Genomic DNA, 23,426 nt, shown 5'->3' on the forward strand with positions numbered 1-23,426 from the left:
GGGAGAATTTAGTCAGCCGGATAACATTTATCCTGACTTAAAAGCTTTCTTTGAAAAAGATATAGCCATCCAATCAGTAATTGATAAGCCAGTAGATTCAGTGAAGGTGTGTGGCGCTAGGAGAAGGTCTCAGGGAATTGAGGTAACTGAAAGTGTTCCTCCCAATTCTTCTGTTGTCCAAATACAAGCTGTTGCCAAAGCTCTAGGACCGAAAGATATCGAGAGACTATCCCAGAGTTTACCTTCAGCACGCACAGAATTTTCTGAATTTAGAAGGGCATTGGTCAGTAAAATGCGTCTTTACGACATGTCGTTGCCAGAAGTTACACAGCTGATGTCACAAATTCTAACTGAATCTGAATTCAACAGTTTTGAGTCTGCTGTTACTTCCGAACTGCAACATGCCAGTAAAGGCGATTTGAGAGAAGGTGTTTTGAAAATCCTAAAGAATCTCTTAGGACCCAAAATAGATTGGTCGAAAGTTACTAGATGTGCACAAAAGAAAGGAGAGACTATAAGTGAATATACTGAAAGATTTTGTCAAGCAGCTGCCACGTACAGTGGAATAGTGGAGGATTCTGAAAGTGTACTAGATGATAGAGGAGCTCTAATCCGTATTTGGGCAGATGGTCTTATAGCTGAGTACAGATCAGCCTTGCCATTCCTACATGTTACATGGGCTAACGGAACTCTCAGAAGTAACCTAGACAGGTTAGCTACATGGGAAAGGGATGCTGATGTTAAAACCCAAGTGAGAATAGCAGCAGCTACGTTTAACCCAACAAAACAAGACAATAGATGGACTAAAAAAGAAAGCACATGCCACTACTGTGGAAAATTAGGGCATTGGGAGAAAGAATGTAGGAAGAAGTTGCAAGATAATAAAAGAAATAGAATGCATAATTCTGCTCCTTCTCAGCCGGCTTACAACCCTGATGTAGTTCCGCAAGTGTCCACTGAAACTTTAGGACAGCTCGTTCAGGCTCTTCTAAGAGCACAACAAGACCAGGAAAAAAACTAATTGTTGGGGCTGTGAGTAGCTACCTTTCCCCTGTAATCCATCATAATGACAAAAGAATTTTTGTGAAAGGTAGCATAAAAGAAAAAGAGATTGACTTTTTGCTTGATACAGGTGCAGAGATTACGATAATTCCTACAAAATTGGCTAAAGGTTTAGACATCCCGTACAAGAAAACCAAACTTTCTTTAACTGGCGTAATAGGTGAAGATTCTGTTTTGTATGAAACCCCGCCCATAGAGGTACAATTTGGCCCGAAAACTCTGACGACAAAATTGCTATGTGCTCCATTGAATACAGGTGCAATTTTAGGCATGGATCTCCTGAGACAAGTACATCTAACTTTAGACATGTCCTCAGAATCTGCTAGCATTAAAATTTCCTCAGCACACGTTTCTACCAATAATGCAATCCCTCCAGAGTATGCTTTCTTACTGAATCATCCAATTTGGGCTAATGACAAGGATGATTGTGGTTTATTGACAGGTGTAGAACCAGTCAAACTGACAGGAACTCCACCCCCGGTTACCAAACAGTATCTGATCAGTAAGGAAGCCATACAGGGAATCAAACCTATTGTAGAAAAGTTGCTGACGCAAGGAGTGCTAGTTAAAACCAACAGTCCCTGTAACTCACCCATATGGCCAATCAAGAAATCCAATGGGACATGGAGACTTACAATAGACTACAGAGTAGCCAATAAAAACATTGATAAAATCACCCCGCTAGTGGCAGATCCATCTACAATTTGTAATGGCTTACCATTAGATTGTAAGATTTTTTCAGTAATTGATATGTCTAATGGATTCTTTTTTGTACCATTGCACTCTGACAGCCAGCCATGGTTAGCTTTCACAGTTGACCATGAACAATATCAGTGGACCCGATTGGCCCAGGGATTTCAAAACTCCCCGACCATATACCATCAGGCTGTCAGACGTGATTTGTGTGACCCAGAATGTCCAGTAAAACAGTCCACTATGATCCAATATGTCGATGATATTTTGATTGCCTCAACAGATCACGAGGTACATAAAACTGAATTGGCAGCATTATTGGACTATTTGCATAAAAAAGGACACAAATGCAGCTTTCACAAAGCTCAAATTGCTAAAAAGCAAGTCACATTTTTGGGTCAAACAATTGGTGCAGGAAATAGATCTATTACACAGGATCGAGCGGCTTCAGTCAAAGCCATACCTCCGCCTACTACCATTAAAACACTACGCTCATTTTTAGGAACAGCAGGTTACTGTAGACCGTGGATTGAAGAATATGCCTCGATTGCTCAGCCTCTCTATGACTTGTTGAAAGGCCATGGTAAAGATTCAGATATTGTTTGTATGGAAGAACTTCACCTCAAAGCATTCAATGATTTGAAAAGAGCACTATGTCAAGCCCCAGCATTAGGAATTGCTCAATCTGATAGACCCTTTGTGCTTTATGTCCATGAACACTTGGGCTTTATGACTGCATGCCTAATGCAAGATCATGGGGGAAGTTTATACGTCCAATTCATTACTATTCTGGTAAACTTGACATATTAGCTCAAGGTATGGGACCATGCCTCAGAGCAGTACAGGCAGTTCATCTAGCGCTTCAGGCTTCATCAGTAATGGTGTTAGGTCAGACTGTAAATGTAAAATGCCCTCACGCAGTGTCCGCACTAATGAATCAAGCAAAAGTCACTTCTGTCACTTCCTCTCGTTGGGGAAATTGGTTGACTACTCTCACAGCCCCGAACATTATTTTACAGCGTGCACCAGTCACGAACCCCTCAACATGTATGATGTCTGCAATGACTGAAGTTGTGTTAGAGGATGAAGGCGAAATGACTCATGATTGTGTTACGCTTACATACGCAGCGACAAGTGAAATAGCAGAAACTCCCATAGAGAATGCAGAATTTGAGTTGTTTGTTGATGGTTCAGCTCAAGTAATTGAAGGGAACAGACGAGCAGGTTATGCAGTAACGTCCACCACTGAGGTGGTAGCTTCAGGTCGTCTTCCAGATCATTTTTCAGCTCAGGCTGCAGAATTGGTAGCTTTAACTAGAGCATGCACACTAGCTTCAGGATCAGTTGCAAATATCTACACAGATTCCAGGTATGCTTTTGGGGTTATTCATGATTTTGGTGTCATTTGGCAAAGCAGACAGTTTCTAACTTCTGCTGGATCCCCCATTAAGCATGCTGAATTAGTGAAAGATCTTATGTTTGCCATGAAACTTCCAAAGAAATTAGCGGTGATCAAAGTGAAAGCACATCTCACAACTAACACTACAGAAGCTAAAGGTAATGCTCTTGCAGATATAGCAGCTAAACAGGCTTGTTTCTATGTAACTGTACAAGTGTGTTCAGGTAGTACAGCACAGAAGACAATTCTGCCTCCTGAATCTATCATTGATTTGTACAAAGATGTTCCTCTATATGAAGCATGGACATGGTTAGACAAAGGAGCCACCGTTGATTCATCTGGCTGCTGGACCAAAGGGGGGAAGTATGTTGCTCCCGAATCACTGCTGCCATATTTGGCTCAACAAATACACAATTTGGGTCACAGTGGTCCAGCAACGATAAATCACAGGTTCTCAAACCAAGGGTGGAATCCAAAATTCAGACAGGTAGCCACAGAAACAGCCAAAAGGTGTGTTACATGTCAGAAAAATAATGATGTACCAGCAGCCATTACACCAGCAGCACATACCCCAGCTCCACCAGGACCATTCCGTCATTTGCAAGTTGATTACATATCGTTGCCTCGTTGTAAGGGAAAAACTGACGTTTTGGTAGTAATAGACAAATTCTCAAGATGGCTAGAAGCTTATCCAACAGGGCGTGCTACAGCTGCACATACCGCTAAATGTCTTGTCACTGATTTCATTCCCAGATGGGGATTACCAGATTGCATTGACTCAGATCAAGGTACACACTTCACAGGACAGGTTGTCAAGGAGGTGTCCAGAATGTTGAAGGTTAAGTGGAATCTGCACTGTCCCTACAGGCCACAAGCATCAGGACAGGTTGAACGATCAAACAGAACAATCAAAATCAGGTTAAGCAAAATGCATCAGGAAGGAGTACCATGGGTTGAAGCGCTGCCAGCAGTACTGTGTAGTATGAGAGCATCACCTAACAGAACAGTAGGACTGAGTCCTCATGAGATTATTACTGGACGCCCAATGCAAATGCCAGGTGTGATTGATCTTACACTGTAAAACCTAAGACTGAAAGTTACTAAACTAAATGAGTACATTTAACTTATTTTTAAAAAAAAGTTAGTTTAACTTAATAAAATATGTGATATTAACTCAAAAACTGCAATGTATTAAGCAGAACTTAATGAATAACCTATTTGTTATTTTAGCTTTTAAATTTTATTTTTCAAGAAATTACTTTTGTATAAGGAGATGAAATAAACACTTAAATAAATACATTTAACATTTTCTGCTTCATTTGAAGCCTACATTTAGGTCTCTCTACGGCGTTCTCCCTCACGCACCGGTGTTACAATATATTCGGTTTCTGAAATATTTGGTTCCAATGGGTGGAGCTACCATGAATATTCACGAGACCATAGCGTGCATGGGCGGGGCATATACAAGCGAGTGGAACAGAAATTATTAGCGTGAGCGCCTCAGATCGCGTTTTCTGAGATAAAGCTTTTTAAATGTCTATTATTGCATGTTTAAATAAATATTTACAAATATATTATTGTGTTTTGATTCTGTCTCAAAGTTGTCTGTAGGATATTATTGAAATAGCTTTTATAGGATGATAGCTCAAGACAACATAGGCTAATTGGAGTTGCATGTTGTTGCATGCTTTGAATGTTGCTTTACACTCAACTGAAAATCTTTTTGATACACAACTGTCAAAGGTTATCATAAATGTTAAGTTTCAGTTGCTTTAACAGTTGTTTTCTCTAGCAATGCTTTAGAACAGTGGTCAAATTAAGTGATAATTATTTCAATTGTATTGATGTATACATAGCAAGGTCCAACTAAAGTAATTTTTTACTCAGTTTGCGCTATTTGTAGTTTTCAATGTACCATTCCATAGGTAAGTGCACTTAATTGTAATAAAACAGAGACAAAACTCTAGCAAATTGATTCATTTAATTTAGTTTTTTCTATTTTCAAAATTTCAAATTTTCTTTCATTGATATCATGCATGGAAGTACAAAATTAAGGGTGTTTGCATCTAGGGCAAATAAAAACCTCACTATAATATATTATAAGACCTCATTTAAAAGTAGTATGTTTTGATCATGAAGAGACAGAAATCACTAAGTGTTACTTAATAACTCACCTCTCATTGTGAAGTTCTGTGCCCTTCTAAGAAGGACATATCTTTCATTTATTTTAGAAACACCATGAGGAACCTTTCCAGATTTTTTCAATTCATACAAGGTTTTAAACATTTCCTTATCTATATTGACAGCCCAAGTGACAAATTCAACAAAGATGGGTAGGTTTATTTATATGAATTGTGGTTCACTGTAAAAAAAATCTATCCTCTCCAAGTCAAAATTTTCTAGTGACTGGTCACATCTAAATTTTTAAATTGGCCCAAGTGCAATTCTTGTTGCAATAGTCTGTTAACATTGGCTCAATGAGAAATAATACATCAGACTAATTGAAAAATTTAGATGTGACCAGTCACTAGAAATTTTTGACTTTGATTTTTTTTTTTTACAGTGTTGAGACTCGTTATTCTTTTAAAACATCACCATATCTAATTGGATGTTGAATGCTTCACAAACTATATGTACTGAACCAATTATTTATTGGCCAAAAATGTGTACAATAGTAAATTGCACAGACATAGAGGTCAGAAAAGAAGTTTCTCAGGTGTGGTGGGATATGGACATATAATTAAAAAGTATTCTCATTTAAAGAATATAATACATATAATTTTCATAATATAAAACTATATGCATAAAGTTATACCTATCCTAAATATGATCTAGACTGTTTAAATTTGATTAACAAAAACATCTGTTTTTTTTTAAAGCATTCATTCATTAATTCGGAATTATTTTTATAGTAAGATACAGTGTCTTAAAATTACATATTTTATTCATATTCAGCTGTAAAAACAAGAATGTTAGATAAGAGAAAAAATGGGATCAAGAAAAAAATTAATACAGCAGGACTAATAAAATATTTACTATATTATTTAAATATGTATTTATAAATATACATTTTGGTATACCCATGCCTTCTACACCAGTGTGATTTTCTGTTCACATGTTTACAAAAAGATTACATAAGAATGATAACATTACTAAACTGATAAGATGTAGGCCTAATTTTTATGATTAATGGTTAGTCATTATTATCAATTAATTTGACAACTGTTCTAAAGCATTGCTAGAGAAAACAACTGTTAATGCATCAGAAACTTAACATTTATGACAACCTTTGATAAAGTAAAGGTTGTGTATCAAAAAGATTTTCAGTTAAGTCAGTATAAAGCAACATCCAAAGCATACAGCATGCAACTCCAAGTTCTTATGTCGCCTATAATTTAAAGGCTATTTTAATAATATGCAGACAACTTTGGAAGACAGAATAAAAACACAAGAATATATTTGTAAATATTTATTTAAACATCAATCACACACCTTTAAAAATCCCCAACAGTTCTATAATGTCAGCAACAACTAATCTGGGAAAATTTGGAGAAATATGCCTTTATTGTAGGTCTTGCAACGCTTCCTACAGGATTAGTTCAGTTCAGGTAAACTCAGAGTACTGAAACGCATGCTACAAAACGATGAATTATTTATAATATATATAGGAGTAGTTTAAGATTAACTTCGTTCAACTTTATTACCTGTTTTAAATAAATAATCCATAAAACAAAACGAGCAGGCGCTCACGATAATAATTTCCGTTCCACTCGCTTGTATTTGTCGTCCCGCCCACGCTATGGTCTCGTGAATATTCATGGTAGCTCCACCCACTGGAACCAAATATTTCAGGAACCGAATATATTGTAACACCTGTTAACCCCGCGTATTTATTTCAATCTGCCCATCCCCCACAGCTCAGCTCACACACGAAGTAACTCGGAGTCGGAACAGAATGGCGGCCATGGAGAGATTTAACAGGTAAGCACGGCAAAATGCTTCGTCCTCTTTAGAGCACTTGTACGTTTAACGTTGTATTGTCGTTACTCTTCATCTTAAGAAGACCGACTAGCTAAAGTAACGTAGGCTACTAACTACTGTAATAAGACTAAGTTATGCCATTTGTGTCACGTCACAGAAACGCCAAGCCAACGCGACATTGCATTTAGCACTAACTTAGAGATTTTTTTTAATCAGCGGCAGTAAGTTAGTTGTACTGTGAGTACACGACAGTTTTGTCACTGGAACAGTAATTTATATGTGTGTGCGTTTTGTCACATTTTTACAGAGCGTGTCCCGCACAAATTTGGATATTTATCAGTGAGGACGAAACTGACTGACTCCACTAGTGCTAACGTTAACCGTCATTCACACGGCAACAACTAAAGAAATAGGTAACGTTAATACAAGCTGACATACTCTTTTATTTATTATGTTGTGAGTAAACCACAGAAGTGGAAAATTAATATTTTTTGTGTTTTCTCATTTTAGCGTAAACAAACGTGTCCCGCGCAATTTTGGATATTGCAGTGAGACGACTAACGTTAGCAGCTATAACGTTATCGTCCACCGACCGACATTTACCCGGCAAAAACTACATAAAAAAGGTAATACAAGCTGACCTATTTCTTCATTTATAATGCTGTGAGTAAACTTAAGTTTTTTCAGTGGAAGATTAATTAATTTCTGTGTGTTTTCTCACATTTTTGCTTAGATAAGTGTCCCGAGCCATTTTGGATCATTATCAGTGATTGAGACTACCATCCACCGCCCGTCATTCACATGGCAACAACTGCAGAAATAGGTAATACAAGCTGACTTATTCCTTTATTTATTATGCTGTGAGTAACGTAAACCAATTTTTTGACAGTGGAAAACGAATTAATATTTTGTGTTTTTTCTCACATTTTGTCATAGACAAATGTGTCCCTTGGGCAATTTTGGATATCGGTGAGGAGACTATCAACCACCGACCGTCATTCATACGAAAAAAAAAAAAAGGTAATACAAGCTGACATATTTCCTCATTTATAATGATGAGTAAACTACAGTTTTGTCAGTGTAAGAGTAATTCATATTTTTGTGTTTTCTCACGTATTTGCATAGACAAACGTGTTCCGTGCAATTTAGGGTCTAGTGAGGAGACTGACTGACTATCCTCCACATCGACTGTCATTCACGTGGCAAAAATGAAAGAAAAAGGTACTACAAACTGACCTATTCTATTTATTATGCTGTGAGTAAATTACATTTTTGTCAGTGGAAAATGTATTAATTTTTTTTTTTTTTTTTTTTTTTTTTCACAGTTCAAAATAGACAAACGTGTCCTGCGCATTTTTGGATCTATTTCAGTAAGAAGACTGACTGATTATCCTCCAGTGACTGTCATTCACATGGCAAAAACTAAAGAAAAAGGTAATTTCCCAGGGAAAGCAAGAACTGAGAACTGATAAGAATGTAAAATGTGCACCTTGAAATGCAATGTAAGTCATTTTGGATCTTGTCAAATCTAGTTGTACTGTCAATCTCAAAGCTCTTTTCCATTTTAGATGTGTTTGTGTGTTTTTATAGTGAAAACAAATGCTGCCGCTCAGTCTTTTTGCCACTTAGCCGACGGTGACGTCACGCATAACCTCTATTCTAGCATTTATGCTGTGAGTAAACCAGTTTTGTCAGTGGAAGATTAATGTTTTTTTTGTTTGTTTGTTTATTCACAGTTCGCCAGACAGAAGTCATGTGCAGTTTTGTATTTTGGACAGTGAGGAGACTGACTGACCATCTTTCACAACATTCATCACTGAGAACCTTTTGTAAAATAAATTATTTTTCAATAAATACTATTAATAACTGCATCCTTTTCTTTTACCATTTCTTTATACCAGGGTTCCTCAAACTCGGTCCTGGAGGGCCACTGTCCTGCAGAGTTTAGCTCCAACACTGATCAAACACACCTGAGCAAGCTAATCAATGTCTTCAGGATCTCTAGAAACTCACAGCTAGGTGTGTTTGATCAGGGTTGGAGCTAAACTGTGCAGGACAGTGGCCCTCCAGGACCGAGTTTGAGGAACCCTGCTTTATACCAATGTTTTTCCTTTGTCTTATAAAACTTTATTAATTTGAGTTTAATCAACTTAAATCATTTACCGCAATCGGTTTCCTAAAACCATTTGAGTAGCTATATAGTTGTTATGACTTGATTAGATTTATTAAATGAACTCAAACCAGTTAGTTTAAATGGTTTAAATTACTTTAAAAGTTTAATGGAATGAACTTAAAATATTCAAGTTACATATACTCAAAATGAATGACTAAACGAACACTAAATTATGAGTGAATATGACTCAATATATATAAGTTCACAATACTCATATGTATTTATTTTAAAACTTAAATGGTTTGCCGCAATTAGTTTCCTTAATCGGTTTGAGTTGAGTTAACTTGTTGGGTTTTACAGTGTAGAAATGCTGATGTACACATTGCCTCAGATGCCCTGATCGCTTACTGTGAAAACCTCACAAAGGCAGTACAGAGTGCCAAAGCGAGAGTTGAGTCTTGTTGGCAGACTCCACCAGAAGGTGGACACACAATCGTCCCAGGTCAATGGGTCATGATAAAGTCATTCAAAAACAAACCATTAGAGCCTAAGTGGCAAGGACCACATCAAGTTATGTTGATTACAGCAGCTGCAGTATTGTGTCAGGGAAGGAAAACCTGGACTCATGTTTCACACTGTAAAGTTGTTCCTCCACCAACAGGGATAGGATAGGACACACGGTTCAGTGAGGGCCCTGGAAAGAACTGACGCAACAGGCGTCAGGGGCCAATCCAGGGTGAAGACAACCTCATAGGCCTTCCCCATTTTTTTTTTTTTTTTTTTGTCCATCCTTACCTCACTGGTCTTTAGGTGTCGCCTAAAATAAGAAACAGGGAAAGACGGAACAACAATAGCAGACTAAGATTGAACAGAGGATAAAACCCTAATGTTTGCAGTCTTTATGACAAATACTGTTACAACCCTAGTGTTTGAAGAAATACTGCTCTGTTTTGTTTTTGGTTTTTTTTCTCTTTTTTTTTTTTTTCTCTTTCTTACTCTGTGCAGATATCACTTGATGGCTGTCCAGAGATCCATATGCAACAACCTCTTTATCTGCGTATGAAGCGACAACATCCCAAAGACAATTTGACCCACTGCCGAACAAACTAAAAATAAAAATACACAACGCAGAGATATACATACGGAACCTTCAGTCATCCCAGTCACCAACATGATCAAGATTGTCGTACTACTACTAACCATCATGGACATCACACAAAGTGCGGACTCCAGAGACAACATATTCCTAGAGCTGATGAATATGTCAAGAAACGCTTTGTTTGCTGGAAAGAATGTTTGCATGCCACACGCACCTTCAGTAGAAGCAGGAATCCCATGGGTAGCGCACCCTATCTCCAAATGTGACACATGTACCTTATTCGATCATCATACCAGTGGATTATACAACAAGGATACATGTCACAATGTAACCATTCCTCCAGTTTCTCAGTGTTGCATTCCTGGACTACCATCCTGCAACCTAACTTCAGCTACTCCCATCATGACAGATCTACTCCTGCCAATGATGTTCCACTGGTGCATAGAAAATTATGCTCCAGCATCGACTCCACTGGGTGAAATTCCTCGTGAACGTTGCAGTTTTGTGATTGAAAGAGGAACAGATGAGTCCCATGTGTACGTCACTACTACAGAAATGAAACAGGAAAATGATTTAAACGAGTGTCTCTCCAGGAACCCATCCCTACCGAAACTTTTTGCAATAAATCAGTTGTGTATGATTCCTCCACCAACTGGCACTTTTTGGTTATGTGGAACTTCTGTCTACAGCATCCTACCCAGCCAATTCGACGGCAGGTGCACCCTGGTGTATGTTCTGCCAGCTATCAGAGAAAATACACACTCCACCCCAAGCTCTCCACAGTTACATAATTCAGCTCCTTCTACCAACAAAGATGGCTGCATTGCAGGACTCACTTGTGTTCAAACGTGGTGGTCAAGAACTCTTGGAGCATTAATCCCATCGTATGGTGTCATGCAGGCTCTCGATCAAGTCAGAAGCCTGTCGGATTCTGTACAGAAATTGGCCAATGATACAGTTTTGGCCCTGGGGAACATTACGAACACTCTCGCTTCACACAAGATAATGATCTTACAGAACAGAGTGGCCTTGGATTACATTCTTGCAAAACAAGGAGGGGCCTGCACCATTATCGGACCTGAATGCTGCACTGGGTTAATGGATCCAACAGAGAATTTGAACAAAATCCAACAAGACATTCTTGATCTTTCAACAAAATTACACCAGATGACTGGAGACAATTCTTCATGGTTCGGAAACTTGATTGGTAAACCCTGGCTGTGGATTAAAGAAATAGCAATTCTGCTGTTATTTCTCCTATTGGCGTTCTACGTATCAAGGCCTACAAGCTTTTCAAGATGGGAGCTGCATCAAGAAGAACGAACCTCTGAAGTTATTTTTCTTTTTTTTGTGTTTTTTGAGAAACCTGAAAAATGACTTAGGCAATTATTTTAGGAAGGTGACGATTTGGAAGATGGATGGATAATTCAGCTGTGGGCGCCATCTTCTGGTCAGACGTGGGAATTCATTTGGCATGACACTTACAGTGCATTATGGTATAGTCGTTGAGCGTATATCGGTTGTACACTCGTTATTGGGGTGGGACTGAATGAGTGCACTCAATAACGTCCACTATGGTTTCGGACACCACTATAAATCTATGTCTATTGGTATGTCTTTGGTTATGGGTGTTTCTCTCCTGCGTTTTATATTTTCTTGATATCCTGAATGGTTATTATTTTGATTATTTGTTTATTAAAGTTGACTGGTGCATCTAGATTCTGCCTAAACTCTCCTTGCTGCAACCACACCGTGACAGGAGCATAGAATGATAACATTTATGGTTGTTTTCAGATTTTGTACAGTACTGTAGTTGTATTTGTCACTGTGACTCTCTTGCACAATAATATACAGCAGTGTCTTCATTCTTCATATTATTCATCTGCAGATACATCTGTTTCTTGCTGTTGTCTCTGGAGATGGTGAACCGTCCCTGAACAGACTGAGAGTAGTATATAGAACTACTGCCAGATGAGATGTAAGCCAGCCACTCCAGACCTCCTCCTGCAGCCTGTCTGATCCAGGCCAAGTGCTGGTCACCACTAAATCCAGAGGCTGTACAGGTAAGTCTGTGAGATCCTCCAGGTTTAATGACCGCTGACTCAGACTCAGTCAGTGTCTGACACCAACAGACTGAAAAATGAACAGTTCAACATTAACATTTACAACAGCACACATTAATATACATCTGATTGTCAACAGGTTTTCAGGAGCCTTTCTTACATTCCGTGAGAGCAAACATGAAGATAAAACACAGTTTAGACACAATATCCATTGCCATGTTATGAAAATAGGAACTTGATGCAGGGAAGTCATAAACAAGTTTTGTGTCTGTAGATGAATAGAGTGGGGGCTTTTAAAAGGGAGAAGGAGAAGTAGGTTTGCATAGGCTGCCCTCTAAAGGTACATTTACATTTATCGTGTCCTTAACCTCTGTAACCATGTCTGCCTTTCAACGTATTGTTTGTTTATTCTTATTTACTAGTTCAGAGATAGTAGCTAATTGTGAATAATAATAATAAAAAAATTATAAGCTTATTACTACCATTATTAATTCTGTACTGTTTATAATGAAACCCTTTTTAAAAGATAATCATTCAAAAATCACACAGTGAAATGCTATAGAGCTCAACTACATTTTAAGTTGAGATTGATTTTATTCTAGCTAGAAATGAACATTTCTTTCTTTAAAATTATATATCATTACATTGGGTAAATATGTAAATATGAACAAAGAAGCCTGTAAAAATAAATCTTCATTGTTAATCCTTTTGATCTTTTATTTAAAAAATTCTAAAGTCTAATCTTATTTAATGGCAGCTCTGAGTCTTCTCCTATAATGCCTGATGAGTTTGGAGAACACCTGACAAGAGATCAGAGACCATTCCTACATACAGAATCTCTCCAGATCCTTCAAAGTCCTAGGTCCATATTGGTACACTGTTCTCTCAGTTCATCCCACTCATCTTCTGTAGAGTTGAGGTCAGAGGACTGGGATGGCCATTGCAGAAGCTTCATTTTGTGGTCAGTAGCTATGTTTCAATTCACCTATTTTTATGCGCTGGAACAAGATTTGTTTTTCAGGAAAGAAGGAGGCAGGAACCAACAAACATTTAAACACTTTAATAATCAAATAAACCAACGCAAAACGAAAATAACTTTTATTCATCCAGATCACCTTCCGTGAGACTCCAGGCCAAGAATTCAAGCAGAGGCTTGAAATTTGTGTCTGTTTGATATTTGCTATATATCTGGCCAAGATGTTCAGGACCTCTGGCAGAAAAATAGGTCCACATCATTAAAGATCCAGCAGTGTGTAACTGTGGTCATGCATTTTAAAATATTAATGGGAATATACTTCAGAGATATTATACTCATAAGAATTTCTATGCCAATAATTGTGGCCAACACGTTTTGGAGAACAACATATAATTCATAATGTGATCCACGCAATGTAATTTTCACAGTCATCTTTGATCATATTTACCAAGGGTGCCAATCATTCTGACCATGACTAAGTCATCAATAACTAAAATCTCATACAGATTTAACAAGCATTAAAGGTCACTTATTTGTCTGCATTAGATCAATGCTTACAATGCTTTATGTTCATTTAGAAAGACCTCCATGAAGAAGCATGTTAAGGATTTAAATATTTATATATTTATAAAGTAGCTTTTTAATTTTAGGGAAGTGTACTGAAAAAATGCTCTTGAGCCCTCAGAGATCACATGAGTAGTTTTTGTTCAGCCCTGCAGTCTTTTGTCTTACTGTGAATCTCTTGCACAGTAATAAACAGCTGTGTCTTCAGTCTTCAGGCTTTTCACCTCTAAATACAGCATGTTTTTACTGGTGTCTGTGGTAATGGAGAACTGGCCCTGTAGAGACTGAGCATAATATACAGTTGAGCCAGATATACATCCAACCCACTCCAGTCCTCTCCCTGGTTTCTGTGTACTGAAAAAGTGCTCTTGAGCCCTCAGAGAACACATGACTAGTTTTTGTTCAGCCATGCAGTATTTAGTAAGTCAGTTTCAGTAACTGGTAGTGATTCCACATGTATCTGCCTTGTATGCCGGATTTGGAGTTTATTAGGATGTATTTAAATTAAGGATGTATTTTAACCCTTTGGTGAAAATCAAGTCTATGTGTTTTGTTATATATATATATATATATATATATATATATATATATATATATATATATATATATATATATATATATATATATATATATATATATGCTTTAAGTCAAACCATGTGCAAATTCATGTCAACACCATTGAGTATTTTCTCCTTAAAACTGCAGTGTACCAAAGACAGTCTCAAAAACGCGGTTTGCATCGCGTTTTTTTTAAAATAAGCTCCATCCTGACAATACCCATGTATTAGTTGAATTAATGAAGTTATGTGGTAGAAAAAATAATCCAGTCCATTATTAATATAAGGGAATGTATGCTAAACAGAACAGATATGCTTATACTTACATACTAATAAATACTGTGGGAAACAGATGTCATTATGATTAGAAATAAGGAATCGTTTTAAAGGCACACTATGTAGAAATTGTGTTTTTGCCAAACAGAGACCCCTAGAGTCGCTGTGGAATACTTGCACTGTCTTAAATAGTGCATTCATTTCATTACTTTTAATGATGATGATTGTGTGTTAAGCGTCTGCGACTTACTTTCACTTTGATTTGCGATAGTTTGCACGTTGTCTTGATGAATATGCTCAGTTGCTCATCTGCGGTGATGCGTGTTCCAGTAGCGTCGTCATATCTGGCTATAACATATAGCTTATAACACGCTCTCACGCTCTTTTTTTTGTTTTTGTTTTTTTTTGCATTTTTGGGAGGAGTAAAATTTACATATGTGGTTTCAACAACCAGATGCATTTACACTTGTCCAGTTTCGTCTGGAATGCGTCTCAGACCTCCTCCTGAAGTGGTTTGAGCGATCGAATTCAAATCCGTCTCGAATGCGTTTCGGAGGGCATTTACACCTGGTCATTTCACGGTCGGATAGCTATCCGATCTGAGAAAACGCATGAAGTGGCCAGGTGTAAACAGCCCCCATGACAAAAACATACGCACGAAAGCTGAAAACAAACTCTGGTTGGCCTCTCATGTCCAAATTTGAGGAAGTGGTGGGGGAAGTGACGTATGCCGTAAAGCAGTCGAATTTTGTAGTTCTTTTTGTGCTCGGGTTACTACCCGAACCCCGAAGTTACGTAGTGCCAGTAAAAGCGATACAGACCCCGTCAGGCTATGGCAGACGTGTCATTCAACCTATTGTAAATCGATGTACCATCACAAGGGTCTTGGAAATATATTATGAAGGTTTAAAAGCTACATAGTGTTCCTTTAATATTAACAGGTTTTTGTATTTAATACATACAAAACACTTCAGACAGGCCTTATGTCACTTCAGAGGCTCTTCCCTTTTTTCAGTGTTACTCAGCCATGTCCACCTCATTTCTCATGAGTTTTTGTACAGCTGCCTGTATTAGTGTTTCCACAGTGTCTCTTGCACAGTAATACACTGCAGTGTCTTCAGTCTTCAGCTGATTCATGTGCAGATAGAAATTAGAGCTGTCCTTAGTTGCTGTGAACCTGCCCTGGACTGACTGAGCTGAGCTCTTATTAGAATCTGAATAATAATAAATAATCCATTCCAGTCCTTTTCCAGGTGCCTGACGGATCCAGTGCATGTAACTGCTACTAAGAGTGAATCCACTACATGCACAGGTCAGTTTGTGGGAACCACTTGGAGCCACAACTACTGACTGTTCAGACTGTGTGAGCACAATCTGAGAGTCAATGCCTGTGGATAAACAAAAAAAAAAAGTACAAATAATTAGGATCATGTATTTATTTACAATAAGAAAAGAGTTTATTTTGTCCAGGGAATATACTTACCAGACACTGCGGCCAGCAACAGCAACAGATACAAAGTGAACATGATTTATATCAAGGCTGAACTAGTGATGAGTTCTCCAGTCAACAGTGCAGTTGTTTAAATATGAAACAGACATCAGATAATTTGCATAGAAACCCTGAATTAGCAAAAAACTAGATCTTGTGGCCATAAAGGGTCATTTCATGAACAATAGTGCCACATCTTGATATAGATATAACAATGTCTTTCTGCAGCATGAATAAATATGATTATTTTCAAAGCAGGCAGAAGCATGCAACCTCATCTGAGTTCTATTAAAAACAGATGTGATGTTGTGTTATGTTTATGTGAAAGTGAATAAAGGACTGTAGTGAAGTTGTAGAGTTCAGTGTGCAGTAGTTGAATGTGTACAGGCAAACAGATCAGCCCTTTTCCACCATTGAGCCGTTGTTCTCACGTCTTGTATAGCACAAATAGTGGATCAGACACCTATGAAATCAAAGGCGATATTGCGTGATTCACAATCATGTGCTTTGTTGTTAATACATTGGATATTATTTAAATTCTGTTGCTTTTATACGGAAATAAATAAAACAAGACACCCAAAAGTACTGCCTTGACACCAACAGATTGAAAAACAGTTCAACATTAACATTTAAAACAGTGCACATGAATAAGTCTGATTGTCAACAGGTTTTCAAAAGCCCTTCTTACATTCTGTGAGAGCAAACATGAAGGTAAAACACAGTTTAGACACAATATCCATTGCCATGTTATGTAATAAGTAACATGATGCAGTAAAGTCACAAATGAGCGGATGAATAAAGTATGAATACAGTGGGGCTTAAAAGGGAGGACAAGTTTGCATAGGCTGCCCTCTAAAGGTTTCTATTTTCTGTAACCTTAATAACCTCTGTAACCCTGTCTGCCTTTCAACATTTATTTTATTCTTATTTACTAGTTCAGAGACATAGTAGCTAATTATGAATTTTTACAAAAATGTTTATATATATTTTCCTAAAGCTTCTTTACTACTTGTTGCATGATTTCTGTCTGAAAACCTGACCAAAAGATCAGCATTTAAAGATATTCAATAATGTGAATGTAACATTTAACTTTCCAGTTGGAATGCCATAGAACTCAGCTGCATTTTAATTTTAATTTTGCATTTTAATCTGCATTGTTGCCCTGTGGTAAGAAGACTCAGTTGTTAACTGCTGGATTCTGTACTCACCACTGCTGTTCTGTGAACATAGAGAAACTGCTATCCGCCACTGCAATCTGCCACTGCTGCCCTGTGGTAAGAAAACTCAGTTGTTAACTGCTGGATTCTATACTCACCACTGTTGTTCTGTGAACATAGAGAAACTGCTATCCGCCACTGCATTTTGCCATCGCTGTCCTGCGGTAAGAAGACTCAGTTGTTAACTGTTGGATTTTGTACTCACCACTGTTGTTCTGTGAACATAGAGAAACTGCTATCCGCCACTGCAATCTGCCGTTGCTGCCCTGTGGTAAGAAGACTCAGTAGTTAACTGCTGGATTCTGTACTCACCACTGCTGTTCTGTGAACATAGAGAAACTGCTATCCGCCACTACATTCTGCCATCGCTGCCCTGCGGTAAGAAAACTCAGTTGTTAACTGCTGGATTCTGTACTCACCACTGCTGTTCTGTGAACATAGAGAAACTGCTATCCGCCACTACATTCTGCCATCGCTGCCCTGCGGTAAGAAGACTCAGTTGTTAACTGCTGGATTCTGTACTCACCACTGCTGTTCTGTGAACATAGAGAACCTGTTATCTGCCACTGCATTCTGCCATCGCTGCTCTGTGAGGGATCCTATTATCCGTTGCTGCACCCCAACTGTCGCTGGCCTGTGAAAGGAAGGTGACACTCAGTATCTGATGCTGTCCTGTGAAAAGAGAAAGCCCACTGTCTGCTGCCACCCACCTGTAGTCCCTTGTGCCCTGCCCGCCACCTACTGCTGACTACTGCATTCCCTCTGACGGTTATTGCCTTCTGCCTACCATATACTGCTCATTGCTCCCCACCAAAAGGTCCTGGTCCTCCGTCCAATCCCCGTTGTCCTGTGAAAGAGAGGTGACACTCAGTTATCTGATGCTGTCCTGTGAGAAGAGAAAACCTACCGTCCGCCGATCCTTACCTGTAGCCTCCTGTGCCCTGCCCACTACTTGCGTTGGTCTGTTGTCTGCCATCTGAAGGCCCTGGCCCCTGGACCAATCCGTCCCTCCCCCCCCTTCTATTGTGGTCCTGTGAGCAGAGTTATCCAGCCACCGCTGTTGCGGCACTCTTTCCAATTACACTGATTGTTGGCATGTCTATTTAAGTGGTGGTTTGAATGTTGGTTTTAATGTATCAAACATGGAATTTTCCCAGTTGCCAAATATCGTAATGTAGTGATTACTTTCATTTCAGGCGCTATGGCATTTCTGCGCTGTGTTGGAGATATTAGAGTGTCTCTAAAAAGATCTGTCACAAACATGATCCCTGCACGATCTAATCTAAAGCGTCTTATTAACTCACTGTCATCCATTGTCTGCAACACATTTCTTCTCCCTCTTCATCTTTCTGCCATTTTCTCCTCTGCTAAAGAAACTCTTAAGCCTCTTAAAAGTCCTTGTCCGTGATCCTAACAATTTTGACCTTAAGACCTCTTTTAAGGGTTAAGATGCTTTCTGAATGACTTTTTTCTTTACTAGGATTTTTCCTTTAATTTTAAGAGTAAACGCCCACATTTCTAAGAATTTTCTTAGAATTTTGTCACTAGGAGCTACTCTTTGCATTAAGATTCTTTATGAATACGGGCCCTGGGGCCGTATTCACAAAGCATTTTATCTTAAGACTAGGAGTACTCCTAAATAGCACTAAAAGATTTTAGCTAGGAGTTTTCTCTTAAAAGTTATTCACAACGCCTTTCAGACCTACTCTTAGTAAAGAAAAATGACAACTCCTAAACTAAGAGTGAGTCTTCGTTGCTATGGATGACGTCATTACTCATGCACGAGCTTGACTGAAGTGACCACCTTGATTGGCTGATGATTGTAACGCGGGAATGATTCCAAACACCTCTTCTACGATGATGAGTGACAGGTGACAGGTCTGAGAATGCGTGCGCTACACAAGTAGTGCGAAGGACGGAAGATGATGAATAACTGAATAAATAGCCTAAATGAATAAAGAGTAAGGCAAAACAAATAGCTTAGTAGCCTAATAAAACATATGGATTGATGCAATATCTTTGCAACATTAATCTGTCATATGCCTCTGCCTACGTTTGCAAAGAGAAAAACATTTTAATTTGATTCACAATGAAACGTTACAATTAGTTTACATGCAATGAGTAGCCTAGTTTTGGTTGTTGTTGGTGGCGTTATTGTATTATGCCTACAATGCAAAATTGTTCCCTCGCGATTGGAAGCTCCTGTAGCCGCCGCATACGCATTTCAAAACATCGCAACGTGAAATGCCACAAAAAGCGGTTTGTGAATAGGTCTTAGTGAGTTAGGAGTCCTCTCGACTTCTTTTAAGCTGTCCCAGGCTTAGGTGCTACTTTTAGGGCTAAAATGCTTCGTGAATTACTCTTAGTCAAAAAAATTAGGAGTCCTAAAGTTACGAGTGACACGCCCATTATTTTTAGGAGTTGCACCTAAATTCGCCAGTTAGGAGCTATTTTTAGCCTTAAAATTCTTTGTGAATACGGCCCCTGGGCCCGTATTCATAAAGATTCTAAGAATCCTCTCAGAAAACTCTTAATTTAGCTTAAAAACTTTTATGTAGGAGTCTTAGCTTAAGAGCGATTCGGGACCGATCTGAGAGCAACTCTGAGTAAGGAAAATACAAAAACTTTTATCTTAGTGAGGAGGCGGGGTTGACCCCGTTGCCATGTATGACACAATCTTTTGAAGACTGTGATTGGTTGGTTGTCCAAGAAGGAAAAAAAAAGTGATTTTAAGTATAGGGTCTATTCTAAGCCTCCACTTTGAACTTACATGCGTAATTTTTCCTATTTGATCGTTCTCTCACACACACACACATTATATATGTGTATATAAATCCTTTTTTTATTTACCATGCTGTTGATTTCCTATAAGGTATTTGATTGCTTAGAATGATAAAAATTGTTCCACTCTTTCCAGTTACACTGATTGCTGGCATGTCTATTTAAGCAGTGGTTTGAATGTTGGTTTTAATGTATCATATATAAGGAACTCCCGCACACTATCTTAACTTGCAATTTAATTTTTATTAATGTACAACATTTCGGTCACACGACCTTCATCAGGAATGTTATCAAATGTTATTTTAATGTATCAAACATGGAATTTTCCCAGTTGCCAAATATCGTAATGTAGTGATTACTTTCATTTCAGGTGCTATGGCATTTCTGCGCTGTGTCGGAGATATTAGCGTGTCTCTAAAAAGATCAGTCACAAACATGATCCCTGCACGATCTAATCTATAGCGTCTTATTAACTCACTGTCATCCATTGTCTGCAACACATTTCTTCTCCCTCTTCGTCTTTCTGCCATTTTCTCCTCTGCTAAAGAAACTCTTAAGCCTCTTAAAAGTCCTCGTCCGTGCTCCTAACAATTTTGACCTTAAGACCTCTTTTAAGGGTTAAGATGCTTTCTGAATTACTTTTTTCTTTACTAGGAGTTTTTCTTTAATTTTAAGAGTAAACGCCCACATTTCTAAGAATTTTCTTAGAATTTTGTCACTAGGAGCTACTCTTTGCATTAAGATCCTTTATGAATACGGGCCCTGGGCCCGTATCCCTAAAGATTCTGAGAATCCTCTCAGAGAGCTCCTAACTTAACCTAAAAATTCCTTGCCAGGAGTTTTAGCTTAGAAGTGATTCCAGAACATTTTCAGTGAACTTTGAGCAAGGAATGGATGGAAAATCCTATCTTAGTGAGGAGGTGTGGTTGACCCCGTTGCTAGGTATGAGTCATCATTTCAAAAGCCGTGATTGGTTGATCCTACAAGTTTGATGAAAATGAACTTTTGGTGATAATGAGCAAAGGATGTACCCTCAAATCAATAAACATAATTATACACTCTAATCTTATGCAGACTGTAATTGTAAATAATATTTCACATTCAAGAAAATATCTGGAAAATGAATAGTAAGCTGTAGGGGTTATAGCCTAACATTAGAATCTAAAATATGTGAAAACTTAAGCTCATTACACCCTGTTCAAATAATGATTCGTGTCTTATTTGCTCATATTAATATTCTAGCTGGCATATTTTGTACTTTCACTCCCATATGGACCCCATTGAAAACAAGATGGCCTATCTCAAGGGGCTGTCCTTAATGAAGTAGAAATTGCAACGTTACAACTCAGTGTGGTCTTAACGAGGGTAACACGGCTCAGCTTTTATCAATGTCTGTGATTGCTGGCTGGTCTATTTATGAAGGCTTGTTAACAAATATCCTACAAACACAGAAAATGGAGAAAAAAAGGAATCGCAAGCCGAACTGGACTGAGGAGCAAGGTTTGTTGCTGGCCCAGTTGGTGAACGAACATAAAGGTATGTTTTCGAGGAAAATTTGGCCCAACTGTCACTAGCCAAGGCAAGAGGCGCGCCTGGGACACAATATCCCAAACAATCAATGCCTCTTTTCCACTGGTGGTGCGGACAGGCGACGATTGTGAGAAAAGGTGGTATGTGCTGCAGTCCAAGGCAAAAGATGAGATTGCAGCACACAAGCGGGAATCCTCACTCACAGGTGAGCAAAATACTATAGCCTACCACATAATCTGGCAACTTGCTCCTGCTGGCAAAGTTAATTTACATGCCTAAGTACTGTGTTCATTGACTGTTTCTTTCTAGGGGGTGGACCACCTGCAAAGCGGCTGTCCCAGGTGGCCGACACTGTCTTTCAAGTCCTGGGACACTCTGAGGTCAGCGTCACCGGGCTGCCAACAGGTATTGACACGTCAATGATGCAGGCCCTTGAAATGCAGCAAAGGTAGGACACAGGGTTATTCATATCAACAGTGTTTATTCATTGCAGAAGCCATTTCATGTGTTATCCATGCTCATTGTATTAAATTCATTTAATCAAAACAATAATTAAACTAGGCCTATGTATTTCTGTAGCATGGAGCCATCACAAGAACCGGGCCCATCAAGTTTGCCGACAAGATTGCCGCCTGAACCATCTGCAGCTGCTACTCAGGATAGCCCGGCGGATCAAACACCATTCCCATCCGCAGCACCTGCTCCGTCAGCATCCCTGCAGGAGAGAAGATTGCAACTCACAATTGATGTGTTTGAACAACAAAAAAAAGTCCTTTCCCTTCAGGAGGAGTACTACCGCCTTAAAATTGAACACCTAAAAAATAAACCATTTAGAGATTATGTTCTGTGTCTTGCATTTAACAATTGCAGGTGATGTGCAGTAAAACTGTGGTAGTTCTTAATACCATCACAAGTTCTCAAATGACATGGGGCTACAGCTTGCCTGAAATGTAAATTTGTGAAGTTTGCCCTGTAAGGCAGTCCACTCTGGGCTAGGTTCCCCTGTGGAATGTGAATATCTTCTTCACCACCATCCTCATCGTTGTCTTCATCCTCATCCTCATCGCCATCCTCCAGAGGTTCTGCAATCTGTCTAACCTTGCAAATATTGTGTAATATTGCACAGGCTATGATGACTTTGCTGACTTTTTCAGGCCTCAGCCGCACCTCTCCGTGGAGAACATGAAAGCGCCTCTTAAGCTGGCCTATGCCACGCTCCACCACCGCTCTTGTTGTCTTGTGGGCCCTACAATAGAATACAGACCTTTAATTATTTGATGGAAATATTGCACTACTTGGATGCTCTAACATATTGCTTGCATTTCATTTCCATGATTTTTGTATTGTTTGGCTTACCTGTTATAGTTTAGTTGGGGCCCTTGGCGTGGCTGGAGGTAAGGTGTAAGGAGCCATGGTTTGCATGGGTAGCCACTGTCCCCTAACAAGTGGCAATTAGCTGGCACATAGCGTCTCTCAAAAAGCTGTCTGATGCCACTCTCGGAGAGCATTCTCGCATCATGTGTGGAGCCTGGCCATTTAGCCACAATGTCCAAAATCTTACAGGCCGCATTGAACACTATTTGCACATTGATGCTGTGGAAATTCTTCCTGTTAACAAAGACAGCC

The 23,426-nt window shown here is 38.8% G+C and overlaps 1 protein-coding gene and 1 long non-coding RNA gene across 2 annotated transcripts; one reads left to right on the forward strand and one right to left on the reverse strand.

Annotated features, from left to right (window-relative positions):
• The first annotated feature begins 7,872 nt into the window (after window positions 1-7,872).
• On the forward strand, window positions 7,873-9,006 carry LOC311066386. Its single transcript, XR_014603066.1, has 5 exons — window positions 7,873-7,958; window positions 8,072-8,155; window positions 8,261-8,356; window positions 8,461-8,569; window positions 8,872-9,006. It is a non-coding gene; the product is annotated as an uncharacterized lncRNA (long non-coding RNA).
• A 13,375-nt stretch (window positions 9,007-22,381) lies between these two features.
• On the reverse strand, window positions 22,382-23,426 carry LOC311097168 (putative nuclease HARBI1). The gene is made up of 3 exons (XM_084136672.1): window positions 23,157-23,426; window positions 22,744-23,046; window positions 22,382-22,515 (listed from the first exon to the last, which is right to left on the reverse strand). The coding sequence occupies exons 1-3, from the start codon at window positions 23,306-23,308 to the stop codon at window positions 22,473-22,475; spliced, it is 498 nt and encodes a 165-aa protein (XP_083992798.1). The 5' UTR covers window positions 23,309-23,426; the 3' UTR covers window positions 22,382-22,472.

This window comes from Abramis brama, assembly GCF_963993115.1.
Source record: "Abramis brama genome assembly, chromosome: 1".
Lineage (NCBI taxonomy): Eukaryota > Metazoa > Chordata > Actinopteri > Cypriniformes > Leuciscidae > Abramis > Abramis brama.